The sequence below is a fragment of the Lissotriton helveticus genome, chromosome 7 (assembly GCF_964261635.1).
Source record: "Lissotriton helveticus chromosome 7, aLisHel1.1, whole genome shotgun sequence".
In the NCBI taxonomy this organism is placed as follows: Eukaryota; Metazoa; Chordata; class Amphibia; order Caudata; family Salamandridae; genus Lissotriton; species Lissotriton helveticus.
The window spans coordinates 563,894,273-563,915,558 of record NC_136068.1 but is presented as its reverse complement, the minus strand read 5'-3'; the positions used below and the strand labels follow the sequence as shown (position 1 = coordinate 563,915,558).

General features: G+C 44.3%; 1 protein-coding gene across 6 annotated transcripts in view; it reads right to left on the bottom strand.

The window, feature by feature from the left end:
* Positions 1–21,286, bottom strand: part of TEP1 (telomerase associated protein 1) — a 1,162,857-nt gene that overhangs the window by 448,613 nt on the left and 692,958 nt on the right. For all 6 annotated transcript variants that reach the window (XM_078652640.1, XM_078652638.1, XM_078652642.1 and 3 more), the window contains one exon: positions 18,847–18,964. In XM_078652640.1, the coding sequence (XP_078508766.1) occupies positions 18,847–18,964 (118 nt within the window). The remainder of the gene's footprint in view (positions 1–18,846; positions 18,965–21,286) is intronic.

Below are 21,286 nucleotides of genomic sequence, written 5' to 3'. Positions count from 1 at the left end.
CAGGGTGGGGGGCCTGGTGGAGAGGGGTGGGTGGGTGCAGGGTCAGGGGCCTGGTGGAGAGCGTTGGGTGGGTGCAGGGTGGGGGGCCTGGTGGAGAGCGTTGGGTGGGTGCAGGTTCAGGGGCCTGGTGGAGATCATTGGGTGCGTGCAGGGTGAGAGGCCTGGTGGAGAGCGTTGGGTGGGTGGGTGTGGGGTCAGGGGCCTGGTGGAGAGCCTTGGGTGGGTGGGTGCAGGGTGGGGGGCCTGGTGGAGAGTTTTGGGTGGGTGCAGGCTCAGGGGCCTGGTGGAGAGCATTGGGTGCGTGCAGGGTGAGGACTGGTGGAGAGCGTTGGGTGGGTGGGTGCAGGGTGGGGGGCCTGGTGGAGAGTGTTGGGTGGGTGGGTGCGGGGTCAGGGGCCTGGTGGAGAGCGTTGGGTGGGTGCAGGGTGGGGGGCCTGGTGGAGAGCGTTGGGTGGGTGCAGGTTCAGGGACCTGGTGGAGAGCATTGGGTGCATGCAGGGTGAGAAGCCTGGTGGAGAGCGTTGGGTGGGTGGGTGGGGAGCCTGGTGGAGAGCGTTGGGTGGGTGGGTGGGGAGCCTGGTGGAGAGCGTTGGGTGGGTGGGTGGGGAGCCTGGTGGAGAGCGTTGGGTGGGTGGGTGCAGGGTGGGGGGCCTAGTGGAGAGCGTTGGGTGGGTGCGGGGTCAGGTGGAGAGCGTTGGGTGGGTGGGTGCAGGGTGGGGGGCCTGGTGGAGAGCGTTGGGTGGGTGCAGGGTCAGGGGCCTGGTGGAGAGCGTTGGGTGGGTGCAGGTTCAGGGGCCTGGTGGAGAGCATTGGGTGCGTGCAGGGTGAGAGGCCTGGTGGAGAGCGTTGGGTGGGCGCCTTATGCCCTGATGCAGCCGCACTCTGCCAGCTTCTGTCTTTACCTCACTCCTCCTTGAGGGGTCGTCACTCGTGACTGCTGCATGTTGGAGAGTGTGAGGGGAGAAGGGTGCAAGGCGGAGGGGAGAAGGGTGCAAGGCGGAGGGGAGAAGGGTGCAAGGCGGAGGGGAGAAGGGTGCAAGGCGGAGGGGAGAAGGGTGCAAGGCAGAGAGGAGAAGGGTGCAAGGCAGAGAAGTGTGCAAGGAGGAGGGGAAAAGGCTGCACGGCAGAGGGGAGAAGGGTGCAACGGGGAGGGGGAGAAGGGTGCAAGACAGGGGAGAAGGGTGCAAGGTAGAGAAGAGTGCAAGGCAGAGAGGAGAAGGGTGCAAGGCAGAGGGCAGAAGGGTGCAAGGCAGAGGGGAGAAGGGTGCAAGGCAGAGGGGAGAAGGGTGCAAGGCAGAGGGGAGAAGGGTGCAAGGCAGAGAAAAGAAGGGTGCAAGGCAGAGAGGAGAATGGTGCAGGCAGAGGGGAGAATGGTGCAAGGCAGAGGGGAGAAGGGTGCAAGGCAGAGGGGAGAAGGGTGCAAGGCAGAGGGGAGAAGGGTGCAAGGCAGAGGGGAGAAGAGTGCAAGGCAGAGGGGAGAAGGGTACAAGGCAGAGGGGAGAAGGGTGCTAGGCAGAGAGGAGAAGGGTGCTAGGCAGAGAGGAGAAGGGTGCTAGGCAGAGAGGAGAAGGGTGCAAGGCAGAGGGGAGAAGGGTGTAATGCAGAGGGGAGAAGGGTGCAAGGCAGAGGGGAGAAGGGTGCAAGGGGGATGGTGATGAAGTTAAAAATTTGCTCCCCCTTCCCCCCGAAAACATTTCTGTGGATACCCATGATCAGAGCCCACCTCACGTAAACTTCTTGTAACGCCACAGAGCTCCTTGAGCCTTTCTCTAGCCTGGTTACTTTTAGTGGGAGTGGGAGTGCCTTATGCTTTATACTACTCTATGTATGCATTGAGATGTACTTTATAAGATCTTTGTGATTGCAAATAAAGTTTTATGACAGTGATGGCTACTCTCTGAATCCTTCATCACGTCTAGGCTTGATTCTTCATGTAGACCAGTGGTTCCCAAAGGGTGCGTCGCGGCACCCTGGTGCGCGGGTAAAAAAATGGCGGGGAGCCACGGCCAACTGCCAATTAGGTCAAGGGAGCCACGGGTCAAAAAAGATTGGGAACCACTGCCTTAGCAGATTATTTTCAGGAAGTTTACACATTGATTTCAGATGTAACGGAGGTAGAGGTGACAGAGTCCTTGTTGCATATAGAGATGCCAATGTTAACGCAAGAGGCTACTTTGGAACTAGAGGCTGAACTCACGAACGAGGAGTTGCAGTTAGCAATCAGATCACTGAAGTCAGGCAAAGCACTGGAACCCAACGGGATCCCAGTGGAATGGTATAAGCAAATGGCAGAAACTCTCTGCCCACATCTACTGGCAATGTACAACGAAAGCCTGAAGAAGGGCGAACTACCGATAGACCAAAGAATAGCCTGGTAAGCCCCTGTCTGAGTGTACGTCATACCGCCCCATATCTTTGCTAAATGCTGAAGCGAAAATTCTAGCTAAATTAATAGCCAATAGACTGATGACCCATTTACCGCACTTAACACACCCGGACCAATCGTGCTTTATGCCTAACAGGAATACGGCACTCAACCTCAGACGATTACACGGTGCAATGGCGAAGGCGCCGTCTCTATCGGAACCAGCAGTGATTTTGTCCCTGGATGCAAAGATAGCCTTTGACATGGTGGAATGGCGATACCTCTTTGCGGTCCTCCCACATTTAGGGTTCGGCCCTAAATTTTGTGCATGGGTGCACCTCTTATACACAAGATCGGTGGCTCATGTTACGGCTAACGGACACATGTCAAGCGAGATACCGCTGGCAAGAGGAATGCGCCAGGGTTGCCCCCTGTTGCAACCTCTTGCAACGCTGATCAGAAAAGCCCCATTACTGAAAGGTATTCAATGGAGGGAGGGCTGGGAGGATCGTCTCTCTCTCTATATACGCTGACGATATACCTCTCAGACCCGGAACAATCTATACCAAAACTCCTGGACATCTGTGATGCCTTCGGGAAGGTATCAGGTTATACAATAAACTGGTCCAAATCGATCGTATATAAACTGCAGGGGCCGTCGCCGCAACTTCCTATCGACTACCCTTTGATAGTGACGAGAGACTCTTTTAAATACTTAGGTATACATATCACATCGGATAAAAAATAATTTTTCTCTAAGAATTTGGCACCCCCAATGAGAGGTTGCGGAGAGATGTGATGCACTGGGCGTCCCTGCCCCTCACTCTCCTGGGTAAAGCGGCACTATAGAAGATGATGGCCCTGCCCGGTTCCTTTATGCCCTAGACAATACGCCATTTCAAGTCCCGCCCAGGTACTTTAGACAAATAGCTGCACAGGTGTCGCTACTGCTCTGGGGCCACAACCCTGCTCGCATAGCACAGGCTAAACTACACAAAAGTTGGTATGATGGTCGGATAGCGCTCCCAGATGTAAAGTTGTATTATTGGGCGGTACATCTTAAAGTCGTTAACCAGTGGCTACACGCACCGCAGGATGACACAGCGTACAGGGCAGATAGAGCCCAACTGGGAACAAATAATATGCTCACATTCCTATATAACAAAGGACTAGCACTGAAATTAAAGGGCCCTACAAAACACATGGCCACGTTGTAGCACATAGTGCTGACGCGGTTGGGATGGAGAGGGGTTATTACTAAACTTACCCCGCTGTGGGACTCCAAAAAACTAGGTCAGTTAAGAAATAGCAAGGGTTTGAACAGTGGGACAATATAGGCATTTCCACGGTGGGAGATCTATGAGATAAGGGGACTGTAGTCCCATTTGCTCAACTCCAGCACCAATATGAACTAGGCCTGACTGAGATATACAGATACATGCAAATCAGGCATGCGTTGCTAGCAGCGATCCCACAAGACACTGCAGTCCCTGAGGCCTCCCCATTGGAGGACCGACTACTGACAGACCACATGCAAAAGCGCGCCACGTCCTTCACATATAAGAAGGTGCGTAACAACCTACCAGATCCGACAGTCTCACTAAGGGGCAAATGGGTAACGGATGTGGGGTACATAGATGACTCGGAGTGGCAAGAAGCCCTAGCGTCACCTAAGGAGATGCGAATCCCTGCAAGGCTCCGGTTAGTGCAGCTTAAGATCCTCCATAGGGTATATTATACCAGAACCATGCTGTATAAAATACTGAGAGCACAACACCCATACTGCCTGAGAGGGTGCGGGGAAGAGGGATCTTTCATACATACAATGTGGGAATGTTCAGCGGTAGTGGAATACTGGCGACAGGTACTAAGAACTATATCGCAGGTGATGGAAGTATTGTTACTACCAGAACCTCGCAGATGTCTACTCAACATATGGGAGCCCAGTGATCTCACGCGCCATGGACAAACATGGGTCACTCTGGGACTCATGGTGGCAAAACGGAATATTGCACAGAAATGGGGTGCAGTGGACTTACCTTCGTTAGAGACTTGGTGAAGAGATATGGATCTCACTATGGTAACGGAAAGAACAGTGTATACTAATCGTAAAAGCCCAAGAAAATTGACAAAAATCTGGGCGGCTTGGAACGCCTAAAGGGGAGACATCTGTGACCCAATACCAGAAGTGGACTTGGATAGCTCAGATGAGGATTAAGGGGGGAGAGGTGGACACAATGGGGATTGAACTTCTGACTGAAGGTACTAGGGGAAGTGTGTCACCTAACTATACTGCATGATTTTTGCAGATGTGTCATCATTGCCCATATGTTAAATGAATAAAATCAATAAAATTGTTTTTAAAGTACTATAAAATAGGCACTTTTAGTTTAGCGAAGGTACAGTCCTTCTCTTACCTGGGAATCTTATTTGATACGGGCTTACATTTTAAACCACGGGTTGAGGAAAGATGTAACAAGTTGGTATCAAGCTCAGGGGCAATGATGAATTTTGGCCGCAGATTGGGGCGATGTCACCTGAGCAGATGATGGTTTTATACAACTCTATCTGTTATTCAATAGTGGCTTATGGGGCAGAACTGTGGGGGATGGTGGACGTGTCTAAATTGCAAATAGAGGAGAACAAATATTTGAGAAGGCTCCTCAAAATCCCCCAGTGCGTTCCTTCCCATATTATTCATGAAGAATTGGGCTGTGACTTTTTAGCGGATAGGGTGGGGAGTAGGCCACTGATTGCATGGCTAAAGATTTGGGTCAACCCAGAAGCCAGTCTGACAAAACAGATAATTATGGACTGCCTGGGGAGGGAGAAGGGAATGACTATCCCATGGCTCAAATATGTTAAGGGAGGTTTGGAAAGCATCGGGTGTGAGGATCTTTTTCTGATGCCATCCTGTATAAAAAAAAGGGGATCAGGCCAGAGTGAAGGAGAAATGTTTTTCAAAAATAAAGCCATTGCACGAGAAGTTAAGGATAGAAACAAACCATCAGTTAAGGCATATGCTCTTGTGAGGTCTTGTGCTGGAATGAAGCCTTATCTCGTCCTTATACACAATGTCCAGGATAGATTTTTATTAACGCGTTTTATGCTCAACCTTTTACACCACCTGTTAGCTGAGCCGGCAGGTTTTACAAACTCAGTTGAGTCAAAGGGTCCCTGCGGCTGCGATCAGCGATCTCTGCAAGATACCCTTCATTTTGTATTATTATGCCCATTTTATCTAATGCCCAGGCGTCGTTTTTATAATAATCCTACTTAAAAAGGCCAATTTTAGACATGCGACAGAAGCTCTCTTATATTTACAAATGGCCCGAGATCATCTGACTTTATTTGCGGTGACAATTTTTTTAAGACAATCAGTTACATTGAGAAACACTAGAGGAATTTGCTGAACACATTTTTATAATTCTGACAGAAAGATGGAGGGGGGGAGTTTCATATATGGGTTGTGCAATTAACTGTGATGTATCTCTTGATGTGATCTTTTTAAACTGTATATATATTCTTATTTTTATTGTACTTTTATGGTGTTAAATGAAAAATGGCGAATAAAGAATTTGACTTAAACTTTGAAAAATATTCATTTGCTAAACGAATTAAAAGATAATGCTGGAAGATGGCTTCTGATAGACGTGATGATAAATACACAATTCACGCAATGTATATGGGCCAAACGGAGTGGATCTATTATTTTGGAATTATTTTTCTTTGCAATCAACTTATGAACCCATTTTTAGATCGCAGATCACAGACGAAAACGGTCCCAACTAAAATGCATAGAGCCTTCCAGAAAGCCATTTCTGCTAGAAGGTTGATTAATGTACGGAGAGCATTTCACCCTGATGTTTTGGAATTCACTTTCTTTTCTCCTGTTCATAGGTCCTATTCCAGAATAGATTACTAATTTTTTACCCAACATACTCTTCAATTTTTAACACATGCAGAAATAGGATCAATTCTTATTTCAGATCACACCCCCGTTATTGTAGATCTTGATTATCCTAACCCAATTTCCTCTTACCGTAGTTGGAGATTTAAAAGTTCACAGAACAAATAATAGTTTTTCTACAAGAATATTTCATCAAACAATCTCCCTTCAGATATGCAGATGAATGTTGTCTGGGACGCTTTTAAAGCAACTGTAAGAGATTTATAAAAGACCTTGTAGCTAGAAAAAAGAAAAGACTTCTTAGAGATTCCAAGCAACTCTTAGAGCAGATTAAGATTTTGGGGCACAAATATTTTTCCTCTAATGGTAGTGATACGTTATCTAAACTTATTAAGGCCAAGTTGCAATACAACAAACAAGCCTGGGACAATGCTTGTGGTACCCTATTTTGTTTCAATGCAAAAATGTATGGAGGTCGCAACAAAGCAAGTAAGTCCTTGGCAAATTACCTTAAAATTAAAAAATAGAAATCTAAGCTTGTTGCCATTACAGACCAAACTGGGGTCCGGCATATTAGGGATTCAAAAACTCTAGAATGCTTTTTAGATTGTTATACAAGTTTATATACCCCTGAATCATCTCCATCTACTGCACAATTAGATACTTTTTTCAATCAATCCCTAAAAACCTCGATAACAAGGTAGATTTATCTTCCCTAGAGACACCTTTATCTGAACAAGAACTATTAAATGCCATAAATCAGCACACCAAAGATAAAACTCATGGGCCTGACGGCTTTACTGTACACTTTTATTTGCATTTTAGACATCCTTAAATTCCTAAATTACTATTTATCATTAATAATTTTGAGCACTGGACATACACAAGGCTCCTTTACTCAAGCCATGTTCTGTTTACTCCCCAAAAAAGATAAAGATTTTTCTCAGTGTAGTAATTATAGACCTATCTCACTGATTAATACAGATTGTAAGATTTTCGCCAAATTATTGGCACTCCGGATTAACTCCTGACCAAAGTTGCAATGTGCATCAGTCTGGTTTTGTGAAGGGAAGATCTATTGTAGACAACACTAGAACCTTCCTTAACATTATTCACTTAGCTGCTAAACTTAGCTCTCTCTTAACTGCCATAACGCTGGATGCTGAGAAGGCTTTCGATCGAGTGAATTTCAGAATTTATGTTTGGAGCACTAAAATGGCATGGTTTTAGCCCCCACTTTATCAAATACATTAAGTTATTATATTCCAATCCATCTACAGCTACTCAGGTCAATGGTAAACAATCCAAATACTTCCCCCTCCACAGAGGTACTAGGCAGGGTTGCCCATTGTCTCCCCTGTTGTTTATTTTATCATTAGAACCCTTTCTGGCAACAATTTGTTGATCCCCCACATTTCCTGGTTTTCATTTAAAAAATCTGAATATAAAGTACACTGCGTATGTCGATATTTTATTATATATATATATATATATATATATCTGTATTCCGGTGAACAAGGCGACAGGGTCGCCGAAACGCGTCCGGTTCGCGGCACTCCTGCTGCACACGAAAATATGAAATAAAAAAAGACACTGCTGCACAGGCTACCTGATTTCGTGTCTGTTATTCTCTAGGAGGGTGCTGCGGTTCGTGGCACTCTTTGGAGCGGTGTTGCATATATATATATATGGCATTTGAGATGTCATCAGTGATGTCATCAGTGATGTCACTGACCATGTCATGAATGATGTAATATGTGACATCATCAGCAGTGGATTGCGGGTGCGCGATATATAGTTAGTGCAACTAACTATATATGGAATTTCAATGGTTTTGTGTGAGTAAAATAAGGTTTTTTAAATGCTAATTCCTAACGATATATGGTCTATAACCTATGGTTTTTTCAGTGAATTTTCAAGGTTTTGTAAATGCTAATTCCTAACTATATATGGTCTATAACCTATGGTTTTTTCAGTGAATTTTCAAGGTTTTGTAAATGCTAATTCCTAACTATATATGGTCTATAACCTATGGTTTTTTCAGTGAATTTCAATGGTTTTTTAATAGCAAATATCATAAGCTGTCGAATGTCAAGTACGTGGTAAGTAAAAACATTTTCGTGTTTATGCACACTGATCTGCTTTGAATGCTGCCCCCCCCCCCTCATTTCTATTAGGAGTACTCTCTCTTTGCAGATAGTGAAAGGTAGTTAACGCAGGCCTTTGCCCCCGTTGTAATACGTCGTGCCTGCTTCTCTCTCCATTTGATTGATTGTTATCCAAGCATTTACTGTTTTAGAATTGGTTCTCTTTGGTTCATTCTCTATTTACAAACAAACACAGAGTCGCAATACTCTGTTTAGTCTTTGCAGATAACGAAAAATCGTGTAAAAAAACAAAAGGAATCGAGCAAAATCAGTAGGCCACTAATGGGATCTCTTTTTGACCTCGCTAAAATAGAAACATTAAGAACAACCCCTCATGACAAATACGAAACTAGTGAGATGAACTGAACTCCACACCATGATGGCTGCAATACAGCTCGGCTCCGCCACCCACCCCGCCCAAAATAACGATAAAGAGCGGCTGCCATGATTGCTCGCGGAATGGCCACGACGGAGCTATGAAATGGTGGTGCTCTCATGCTAACGCCAGCTTCAGTCTGAAACATCCAGAAACACTGTAGACTACCAATTCGATCAGTTCCGGTAGCGCCCCAATGTAACCCGGTAGAGAAGAACTAGCCCTCCCCTCTTTGACTGATGGTTCTTGTTGCCTGTCCCTTCTGTTGTCATTTAACAGAACTATTTAGCCTGCTGAAAGGGGTTGTGTTCCGACCGCTGGTTGGTGGAGACATTTTGACTATATTCTGGACCTGCGTTGTCGCGTAATGCTTCATATGACGCGCCGCGTTAGCGCATCCGGAAGTCATCCGGGGCGCGACGCGCAGCGCGTAACGTAAGCATAACAGGTCATGTGACTTGTTAATAAAACCTTTCATTGGTTCATTTTACTTTTCTTATTCTAATGATGAAAGGCTTGGTCATATGACCTAAAAATTACGCTTTTTATTACTTCCGAACATTATTTTTTCTTAAATATATGTTATAATGTTCCAGGCTAATGTACTTTCCCGGAAAATTTACAACTGTCCTGCAAGTAAAATATATTCTTTTTTCGAGAAAAAGGGCGTTTCTTCGTCCCATGACGGAGCCGTTGAGCAAAAGAGGGTCGACCTGCTGTCTTAGTCGCCGATACGCCTGAATAAGAGATTCTTATCGATCACTTTATGTTGCAGGAGTAGAAAACACAACAGCCCTTGACCATTTATCTTTACTGCGTTCCTGCGTATTATACCTTTTACCCTTCATGTGATTGGTCTGCTTTATTTCACTTGCCTTTTAATGATTCTAAAACAGTGACTATTATTAAAAACTTTACCAATGTATATACTACTACCATGTTTTCTTTTAAAAACCTTTATTGTGAAAATTTCATTATACAAATACGAGCCTATAACCACGTGGGCCGGCCACGGAGCAAACTGTAATCGTATATGATGAGTAGACATTTACACTGTAGAGGAACGTAACGGGCGGGCCATTAGGTTGCAAGAACTAAGGTGTCTAACAGTTGCGGAATCGGTGGACGTACATTTTATAATTAAAATACGACAGGGCCAGTTACAATAAAATTATCTAGATATACATTTGCGGGCAAGTACCATGCGTGACGTTAATTCGAACTTTCAATAGTACAGTAATCAATAACACATCAAAACTTAATATCAATAGGGATGTCGAAATACTCAATCAATTCTCGTCCCCGCACGCCATGTGCTTCAAAACTGCATACGTATCTCGTGATTTCAAGGTTCTGCAACCAGTACACAACAAGGAGTCACGAGTCCCATTTATTCCGGCGCCATTTTGGGCGAGGACGGGCAGGTCCAGGATATAGTCAAAATGTCTCTACCAACCATCGACTATGATGATGTTCATATGCTGTATTTATAGAGTAACACTCATCTGTCCACATGAAATTAATTTGCCACAATCTAAACATGTCATTTTAATCTTTGCAAAGTTCTTCTAAATATTTGGGACCGTTTCCCTTGCCTCTGATGCTGTCAGTGCCACTTCTTTGATGAATGTACTGGCAGGTCGGGGGTTCTCCTCCAAATCTCTCTTTTATGCAGCACTATAATTAATTGGTGCCACCTCTCCATATGACGATGCATGGTATAGTTAACATAACTATATTTTTTTTCGGTTCCTCTGGAGAGTACATCGTGGCAGATGAAGCGTATAACGTACCGGGCATTTACCTTTTTTTGCATGTAGAGGAAAGGAAAAAAAAATCGAGCGTCCGAGTTCTAAGGTGTCCCAGGGCCATTTTAGTGGACCAGGCCCAAATCCAAAGAACAGGCCGCCATTTTGAGAGTCCTGTTGCAGCCGCCTGTCGCTGTAGCATCAAGAGCGGCCAAAACTCCGCTGAATGGCAACTGAAACGGTAAAGGGGCGCCCCACTACAGCAGACGAGCCTCCACCTAGGAAGGCCCGTTCACGCCGCCTCCCCCCCCCCCCTTCGGGCACCCCACGCCGTTATTCGGAGCAGTATTGTAGGATGGCCACACCAGTGCAGCAACTTGCTAGACACCACCTCGGTGGTAACCAAATCTCAGCGCCTTGTGGTGTCTTCTATTCAGAAAACATTGTTGTGCTGCCTTCGACCTATTCGCCGCAAGTGCGCTCGCAACTCAGCTGCATAGCTTGCTAGACACCACCTCGGTGCTAACCGAATCTCAGCGCCTTGTGGTGTCTTCTATTCCAAAAATATTGTTGCGCTGCCTTTGGCCCCATTCGCACATCGGTCCGCTACTGCCGCCATCTCACAGGCCAACGGGGCGCCCCACGCCGACATTCAGCATTGTAGGATGGCCACACCAGTGCACCTTACTAGACACCACCTCGGTGCCATCCGGATCTTGGCATCTCAGCGCCTTGTGGTGTCTTCTATTCAGAAAATATTGTTGCGCTGCCTTTGGCCCCATTCGCACATCGGTCCGCTACTGACGCCATCTCACAGGCTAATGGGGCGCCCCACGCCGAGTTTCAGCATTGTAGGATGGCCCCACCAGTACAGCAACTTGCTAGACATCACCTCGGTGCCATCCGGATCTTGGCATCTCAGCGCCTTGTGGTGTCTTCTAGTCAGAAAATATTGTTACGCTGCCTTTGGCCCCATTCGCACATCGGTCCGCTACTGACACCATCTCACAGGCCAACAGGGCGACCCACGCCGACTTTTACCATTGTAGGATGGCCACACCAGTGCCACAACTTGCTAGACACCACCTCGGTGCCATCCGGATGTTGGCATCTCAGCGCCTTGTGGTGTCTTCTATTCCGAAAATATTGTTGCGCTGCCTTTGGCCCCATTCGCACATCGGTCCGCTACTGACGCCATCTCACAGGCCAACGGGGCGCCCCACGCCGACTTTCAACATTGTAGGATGGCCACACCAATGCGGCAACTTACTAGACACCACCTCGGTGCCATCCGGATCTTGGCGCGTTGTGCTGCCTTCGGCCTATTCGCACATCGGTCCGCTACTGACGCGAACTCACAGGCCAACGTGGCGCCCCACGCCGACTTTCAGCATTGTAGGATGGCCACACCAGTGCTGCAACTTGCTGGACACCACCTCGGTGCCATCCGGATCTTGGCGCGTTGTGTTGCCTTCGGCCTATTCGCACATCGGTCCGCTACTGACGCCGCCTCACGTGCCAACGTATTTTCTCCGCATTTTATACCCTATGCCGCATAACAGGTCATGTGACTTGTTTATAAAACTTTTCATTGGTTCATTTTACTTTTGGTTTCCTAATGATGGAAGGCTTGATCATATGACCTAAAAATAACACTTTTCATTGGATGAAAACTTTTTTTTTTCCCAAACGATGAAAGCCCCACCTTGTTTCTGGATGTTTCAGACTGAAGCTGGCGTCAGCATGAAAGCACCACCATCTCGTGGCTCCGTCGTGGTCATTCCGCGAGCAATCATGGCAGCCGCTCCCCACCAGAAGCCTGCAGGAGTCGGGGGCCCCCAAAACTTTTGTTGAATCCTCAAGGCGGAGGGGACGCTTTCGAGAATGGGGTCCAAGACCTAGCAGACAGTCGTCCGATTTCCAAGGTGTCCCAGGGCCATTTCAGTGGACCAGGCCCAAAAAGAAAAGAGCCTGCCGCCATTTTGAGAGTCCTGTGGCAGCCGCCTATCGCTGCACCGCAAGAGTGGGCGCAACTCAGCTGAATTGCGGCTTTTGACACAGTGGACCAAAAGCGGACGGAATGGCAACTGAAACGGTAAAGGGGCGCCCCACTACAACAGACGAGACTCCACCTGGAGAGGCCCGTTCACGCCGCCTCCCCCCCCCCCCCGGGGCGCCCCACGCCGTTATTCGGAGCAGCATTGTAGGATACCAAAACCAGTGCGGCAACTTACTGGACATCACCTTGGTGCCATCGTTCTGCTGCCTTGGAACTATTCGCACAACAGTTTGCTACTGATGACCCACCCCCCGCGACGCCCCACGCCGGATGCCGAAATCAGTGCGGCACCCAGGCAACATCACCTGGGTGCCGTCCAGAAATCTGGACGTTGTGCTGCGTTGGGACTATACGCACAGCCGACCGCTACTTCGTTGTTTTTCCCTAAAAATGTTTATATGTTTTTACTGTTTTTGTTTTGTTGTATATATTTATAAGTTATTAAAGTTTTATAATCTTACTACTTTGTTGGAGTGCTATATATTTTTAATGTGACACATAATTGTAAAAACTTTGATGTACAAAGAGTCATCCCTGGAATCTTCCGCTTCAGGCTCGGTCCCCTCCCCAATCACAATACAGGATGGTTTTCAGATAGTAGGAACGCGTGTGCTGTGACGGATCTCATCGAGTGTGGGCCTTGATCTACTATAACTCCTTTGAAGAGGGGTGATTCTTTACAGCTGGGGCCATAAACTACATCTGCAGGGCTAGCTGATAGCCTAGGACCGGCCTGGACAATCGGACACAGAGGAAAAGGAGTGTCAGAGGGTGCGGTAGTGAATAGGGCGAAAGGGAGGTGTCGGGCGGGCACAGGGTGTGATTCTCAGGGAAGAGCAGCGCAGATCGGGGGAGGTTTATTACCCATGCATAAGACAGAGAGCGGGGGTGACCAGTGCCTGGAGGAGATGCTTGCGAGGGTGGGGAGCCATGCTAAGGATCGACAGCGTGCACAGAGTGGGTCTGGTCAAGTCATCTAAAATGGCTGCCGTGCACGACAAAAGTGTGGCATTTGAAAAAAGGCAAGATGGCGCAGACCATGTTTTTCAACACTTCCTGATTTCCTTCGAATCGAACGTTAACAGACGTTGGGGCATATTACCAAAGTTAAGCGATATTTATCCCTAACGATGCTTAGCAACGAATTTTTTACCGCTAAGCATCGTCAGAAATTATCGCAGATAAACCTTGCTATTATCAAGGTTTATCGCAAATGCCATAAAAAACGACCGCAATGCATTAATATCGCTGAAAACTCAGCGATATTCATGCATTACCGAGCTAATGCTCTTAGCCATGTTATCCACCTCCCATTGGATAACATGGCTAAGAACTGCTCAGGGCAGGTGGTAGCTTTTGGAGATATTCGCGCTTAGCACGAATATCTCCAAAAGTTGGTAATAGGAGATAGCGATGTTAGCGACTGTTTCAAGTCGCTAACATCTTGGCATGCCCACTTTGCATGTCATTAGTGATAAATATCACTGACATGCAAAGTGGGGCCCAAGATGGTCGCTATCTCCTACTAGCGGTCGCTAACTGGTGTTAGCAACAGCTAGGTAATACAGAGATAATTTTATCTCCGCGAAGCGGAGCGCTGTTACAGATATATATCTTTTTTTGAACGTTAATTTCTTAAAATCCACTGAAGCACATATATTGAGACCTAGCAAAGGCACATCGAGCTACCAGTCCCTACAATTTTGCCAAGTTTCGTGCAAATCCATTCAGCCGTTCGATTATTATTATTATTATTATTTTTGCCCCGCGGGGCCCTTTTAAAACCTCCACATCAAACCTAGGGGGTCAGGGAGGATCTACTATGCCCCCTTATGGTAATTTGCCCCTTCGCTTTGGCCTCCTCTTGTCTCTCGATCCTACCGAGAGACAAGATGGCGGCCGCTACGGACTGTTTGGAATGTTTACAGACGCCGGAGAACCAATCAGCTTCGCAAAGCTCCGTAACGCGAAAAGTACGCGAAGCGGAGCGCTGTTACAGATATATATCTTTTTTTGAACGTTAATTTCTCAAAATCCACTGGAGCACATATATTGAGACCTAGCAAAGGCACATCGGGCTACCAGTCCCTAATATTTTGCCAAGTTTCGTGCAAATCCATTCAGCCGTTCGATTATTATTATTATTTTTTTTTTTTGCCCCGCGGGGCCCTTTTAAAACCTCCACATCAAACCTAGGGGGTGAGCGAGGATCTACTATGCCCCCTTATGGTCATTTGCCCCTTCGCTTTGGCCTCCTCTTGTCTCTCGATCCTACCGAGAGACAAGATGGCGGCCGCTACGGACTGTTTGGAATGTTCAAAGACGCCGGAGAACCAATCAGCTTCGCTTCACAAAGCTCCGTACCGCGAAAAGTCCGCGAACCGGAGCGCTGCCCGGTCCGCTGTTACAGATATATATCTTTTTTTGAACGTTAATTTCTCAAAATCCACTGAAGCACATATATTGAGACCTAGCAAAGGCACATCGGGCTACCAGTCCCTACAATTTTGCCAAGTTTTGTGGAAATCCATTTAGCCGTTCGGGCTAAAAGTGAGGCCAACCGCCCTATGGAAAACTCAATGTTAAAAACACGTTTTGGGACCCCCCCTTTTTTCTCGCCCCCCCCTTGACAAACCCCCCCCAAATTTCCAGGGGCTGCTCAGAAACAAAATGTTCCATTTTCCAGAAAATTTCAGCCAATTCCGTCCACAAACGCCAAAGTTATTAGACATAGAATTTTCAAAAATCCCATAGAGAAAAAATCCTAACTATATATACCTACTGGCGACCGCCAGTAGGTAATATATATATATATATATATATATATATATATATATATCCCCACTACATCCCTGCGTGAATTCTTTTCACTATTGAACACATACTCCGTTGTTTCAGGTTATAAACTGAATAATAATACGTCAGAAGTATTACCGCTGAATAAATATTGTCTCCCTCATATGTTTAAAGACTATGGTTTCAAATGGAATTCAGAAGGTATTAAATGTCTAGGCATCCTCTATTCTAATAATATTAAGGAAACTATTGAGATTAACAGGAATGAGATTATGACTAAAGGCAATGCACTAATAGATGGTTGGTCTCCTATTTCTTTCCTGGTGGGGTAGGCTGGCTACAATCAAAATGATGTTATTACCTATTGTTAATTTTTATTTGTCAATGCTTTCTATATCTCTTCTGCATAATTCCTTTAAAATCATTAATCGTTCTTTAACTACATTTTTATGGAACAAACGCAAACCTCGAATTGCTTTAGCTCGCCTTCAACAACCTAAAGATTCTGGTGGGGTTAATTTTCCTAATCTTGGAAAATATCACTCTGCTTTCACATTGAAAGATATTTGTGTTTCCCTTTCTAAAAATCATGCAGACTCATCCACAGTTTATAGGCAATTAGAGCATGCACAATCTCCTTTTGCGTTCAAGGGGAGAGGATGTAGCCTTGCGGTTAGAGCGGTCGACCTTGAAGCTGGGGAACCGTGTTCGAGTCTCGGCAACGACGCTCAACATCCTGTGATTCTGGGTATATCACGTGCTCTTCCCGTGCCTAACAAAAATGAATGTGTCCGTCTGTAAGGAAACTGGTGCTCATGTAAAGCGCACTGATACCAGATGTCTCGGGTCTAGTTCACGCTATAAAAAACTCTTATTAAAAAAAAAAATGTTTTTTAAAAGGATGTGGATAATATAACCCAACCTCCAAAAGGTTTTATTTTCCCAATACTTACCCAATCTATAGCTATTACCAAACCTTTGGTCACTCTTTCAAATTCCACCTCTGAAAATATTTCACACACCCCAATCTGGTAGAACACAAACATTAAATGAAATAATAGGCTTCTTGGGTGGAAAGAATGGATTAACAAGGGTATTATTATCATCGGACAGTTATTCTCTCAAGGTTCTTTGTTAAATTTTTCTGATACAAGGAAAATACCACGTATCTACCAAATATGCTTCTCTTTTGAAAAGTCTTTAACCTCTTATTCTCCTCTACACTTCTCAACAACCTGCTACAGTTTCAGACATGCAACCTCCTCCTTCCCCAATAGATTTCCCCACACATTTGAAGGCCCCCAGCATATACAAATTATTGCTTGGTGTCTCTAAATTGGTTACAAAGTCACAAGTAGAGTTCGTATGGGAATCAGAATTACATCAAGAATTTTCAGCACATACTTGTAAATCGATATTGGGAAAGATTCACAACTCGTCTTGCTCAGCAAGTACAACACAACCATTATATCATTTTTATAACAAATTATATATCACCCCGACGAGCTTACATACATTCAAAATTTCCCCTACTACTAATTATTGATCCTGTACTCATGATAATAATGGTCATTTACATACATTTTTCATTTACCCTCTTTTAAAAAAGTTTTTGTTACAACTATGGCATAAATTGAATGATATTTTATCCGTATGTTTCCCTTTTGATGTTATACACATTGTTTTGGGTGGTGCCTCCCCCCTTTGGACTTCTCAGCGAATGGATGAAAAATTTGTTGACTTGTTGTTTGCTTTAGCATTTCAAATAATCACATCCAATAGGAAAGATACACCTAAAATGTCCTATACGGCATGGTGGAACCTGTTGTGTCATCATCATCGTTTAGATCGAGCCCATGCTCCCGCTCTTCCTTCAAAATAAAAAAAGATTATGGTTACCCCTTACTTCATTTTTATCAAGATGCACAACTCGATCAGTTTCTAAAGTTTGTAATTACGAACCTCCTTAAAAATTACAATGGTTTATTTATTATCCATATATAGTGCCACATAGTGGTTAGATAGTCCCTTGTTTAACATTACATTACATTTTATTTTCACCTCTCCTTCTTCTCCCTTTGTCTTTGCGTCTCTTTCCTTTCTTCACTTTTCTTTCCTTTCACCCGTATAAATGATTAAAGCACTTGTTTTAGCATTACAGTTATGTATTTCAATTGAAGTTTCTCATGTTCATAATTTATTATTATAGGATATGTTTAATTTGGTAAATTCTTATACATTCATTATCTTCCTCCTATTATCAGAATGTTATATTATTCTTTTTGCTTGTTCTTATATTCACTTGGATTGTCCTTCAGATGACTGCTTCTGTTTGATGTAATTGCACACATTTCCTTATTTTTCTTCACTAAAGCATTTTGAATTCAAAAACTAACCTCCTCCTGCATTTCCCCTCCCATTTTGCCATGACGAGTGGTGCAGAGCTCCGACATTTACAATTAAATGGAAATACAATAAATAAGTGCTTTAAGATTAGATATTATTTTAATAATGTGAAATGTTTGGAAAGGTTTTATTGAAAATGTGCTCTTTATATTGTAATATGTGCCGCAGACTTCCAGCATTGACTGGCTGAATAAACACCATTAAAAAAAAAAGGAAACAAGAAAAAACAAGTAATAAAAACTATAACAGTCTAATATTTGTGGATGTGTTTAAAAACAAAATAGATTTGAAAGTTATTAGAAAAATACATTTAAAGCCAAACATGCAACTGTCCGGTCCTCATATGTGGGCAAAATCACAATGAATGCATGGAGCCCCTTTAACATTGTTACCAAAGGAAAGTGTACCCACTGTGAGCCTTTAGAACTTTCAACCAAACACGACACAGGGTACACACACAGAACAAAGCTGGCAAAACTGGAGAATACAATCTCCAGAGTTTGTGCCATCAGTGGCATCTTTTCCAAATGACATCAACCATTCTACCAGTGGACGGCTTAGCTTACCTATCCTAAAAGCCTTCTAAGTTTGTCATAATTATAGACAATAAGCACAGTTTTCAGACCACTCATCAGATAGGTCATTGGATACCCTGGACACACATTCAATGTGTCACACAACATTGTAGATGCTCAAACATTAGGATTATTAGATTCCGTTTTTTTGCCGAGAAACATCAAAGTGCAATTCACCTGAAATAACTATGCAAAGCCATTAAAATGTTGACCAATCAAAGAATGAATTCTCTAAGGATCAAAGACTGAGAAGCCAGAGAAACACAAGATCTTCTCTCCAAAGTATGAAAGACTGACACACAGCCAATCCTCATCCAGCCCAGTCACTGTTTGCATTCTTTAAGTACACAGGTATCTTTTCGGCTTTTAAATCTCAGACCTTTAGTCCTTCCTCCCTCACATCTTTGGATCTAAATTCAACCCCTTTACAAATATAACAATTGCAGAAGATGTGCTTGCGATACCTGTCCGCTATCTGTGTCCAGGACATGCACAGCGCCTTCACTTGTTCCTACTGCAGCCCAACGCCCAGTCGAGGAAATGCTCACACATGTAGGCAAAGATGGTACAGCCATGGTTTTGCTAGAATAAAAAGTATAATTATCATGTAAAGGCTTAAAATATTCTTCAAAACTTTATTTTCAATTTTTAAAAAAACATTACAATAACAATAGTGATATTTAGCAGAGTAGAGGTCCAGTCTATAAGCCACTTTTAGCAAGCAAAATCCAATTTACATTTCCTTTTTTTGGTATTTTTATTAACCATGCTTTATTGCAGACCAAAATAAGGGGGTGGGGGGACACAATACAAATTCAGTTCAGTTGCTGCACTTACATAGCTGGGTTGTCCAGTAAGTATGTCACAGTGCTGCAAACAGACTAATACTAAAAGGTATACATGATAACTACCATGATAGATTTCTTGGTATCACTCTAATCTCCTTCTTGGTGTTATTTGAATCACCTACCTTAGTTTATAGTTACCAGTCTGAGCACTCATGTTTCTAACGTTACTACGGTTACACTTATTAATATCAGCGGCAGTATTATCATCATAGTCTGATTTATCCATACATTCGAAGACATAAATATAGTACAAATTATAAGTTAGTAGTCAATTTACATTGCATTTCTTCACCGCACTTTAACAGAAAGTTGCAAAGGGGATTCCAAATGTCCCAGGTTCAGGAGGTTGGGAGTACTAGTAGCACAAACATGTCACATGCATCACTTCAATAAATTGGATGCCTTATCCTTTTTTTCTGCAGTGCTTGTTGAGATCCAGTCCCATCTCACTGCTTCTTTACGCCTTGCTAGTAGTAAACTTGCCAAATATCTTTGGATTGAAGTCGGAAAATTTCAGACATACCCCAACCATGTTTTTAAATTGTAACGGGAACAGTTATAAGACCTCATCAGGTCTCGGCTACACAGCGCATGCCATGTCTCGAAAAGTCATGTTTTCAATTCATTTGGCTAAAGTCCACCCACAGGCTTACACTTGTTCATTTCAATGTCGCTGTATAATTTTTTGTCCCAGTTTGCTACAGGGTAACCTCAAAGAAACCACCAGCCAGTTAAAAAATAAAGTCCGTCATTGGCTATCCCTAAATACGAATTTCTCAAACTCTACATTTCATGACATCTTGTATGATTGGTCCGGGTAGGGAAACTACAGTACCCTGGGGGTGGGCTCTACAGAACACAGAAAATGAGCCGGGCCCAGGGGATAGGGGATAGGGTCCCAGGGCCATTAATGGCTCAGTTAGGGAGGCCACGCAGCCCCCCTCAAAATTTCAAAAGTTTATCGCCCCAGTGATGGGGTACCACAGGCCTTTGACTGCTCTAGGAGGCAGGCTGTGTGGCCCCTTCCCCTTTTTGGATATTTTGTCCAGAGGGGTGACGTGGGCATTTTTTTTCTCTCTTCAAGACAGGCGACTAAGTCCCAGAGTCCTGTAATGGCTGCCAGCAACATTTTTATCATGTTGTTGGCAGCTAGTTAGAGCAGATGTTCCCACTGGAGTCGGCTCCAGCGGAAGCAAGAAGGCCTAAGGGGAAAAAAGCTCCCTGGCCCAATCAGAATGTTTTATTTTTAAATTGGTGCTCCCGCGATACTCTCGAGGGAGCGGACCCAACCGTACAGGTATCCAAATATTTTTAAACCTTAACTTTTCATACTACTGAACAGATTTACACCATATCACCAAATCACAAAACTCAATCTGTGGCTCAAGATCTAGCTTCCTGACAAATATGATGCAATTCCGTTCCAGCAGTTTTTGCAGTAGTGCTTCTTACAGAAATCGATTGAAAATGCATTGGGAGTTTGCGTTTTGGGGCACACTTTTTTTTTCCTTAGCCCCAGTTTGACGGACCACCCAAAACATTCCATGCACAAACTGGTCAAAAAGTAGGACATTTTTTGAATGTTTTGTGAAAGTTTGTCAAACAGTGACAGTTATTAGCAACACAAAAAAAGCTTTTCCTATCGAACAGCTGACCTAACTAGAACTACCCTGTGATGAATACATATATATATATATATATATATATATATATATATATTTTGCGCCCCCCACAATGCAGAGTTGTCATCAATGAAGCAATTTCAGTTGCCATCAGTGATGTTATCCTTGATGTCATAGAACATGTCATGAGTGTTGTAATATGCAAGGTCATAAGCAGTGCGTGGCGAGGGCGCGAGTTATGGTTACTTGAATTAACTAGAACTGCTGGATTTCAGTTTAAAACATTAGGTTTACCCTCACATTTTCGCCTAACTATATTGCCACTTTCACCTTTGGTTTTCTTCAGTGAATGTCTGAGGTTTTTTTAAATGCAAAGTAAGAGGTTATTAATATATGTAAATATAGCAAGTTTAACCTTTGGTTTTTCAGTGAAT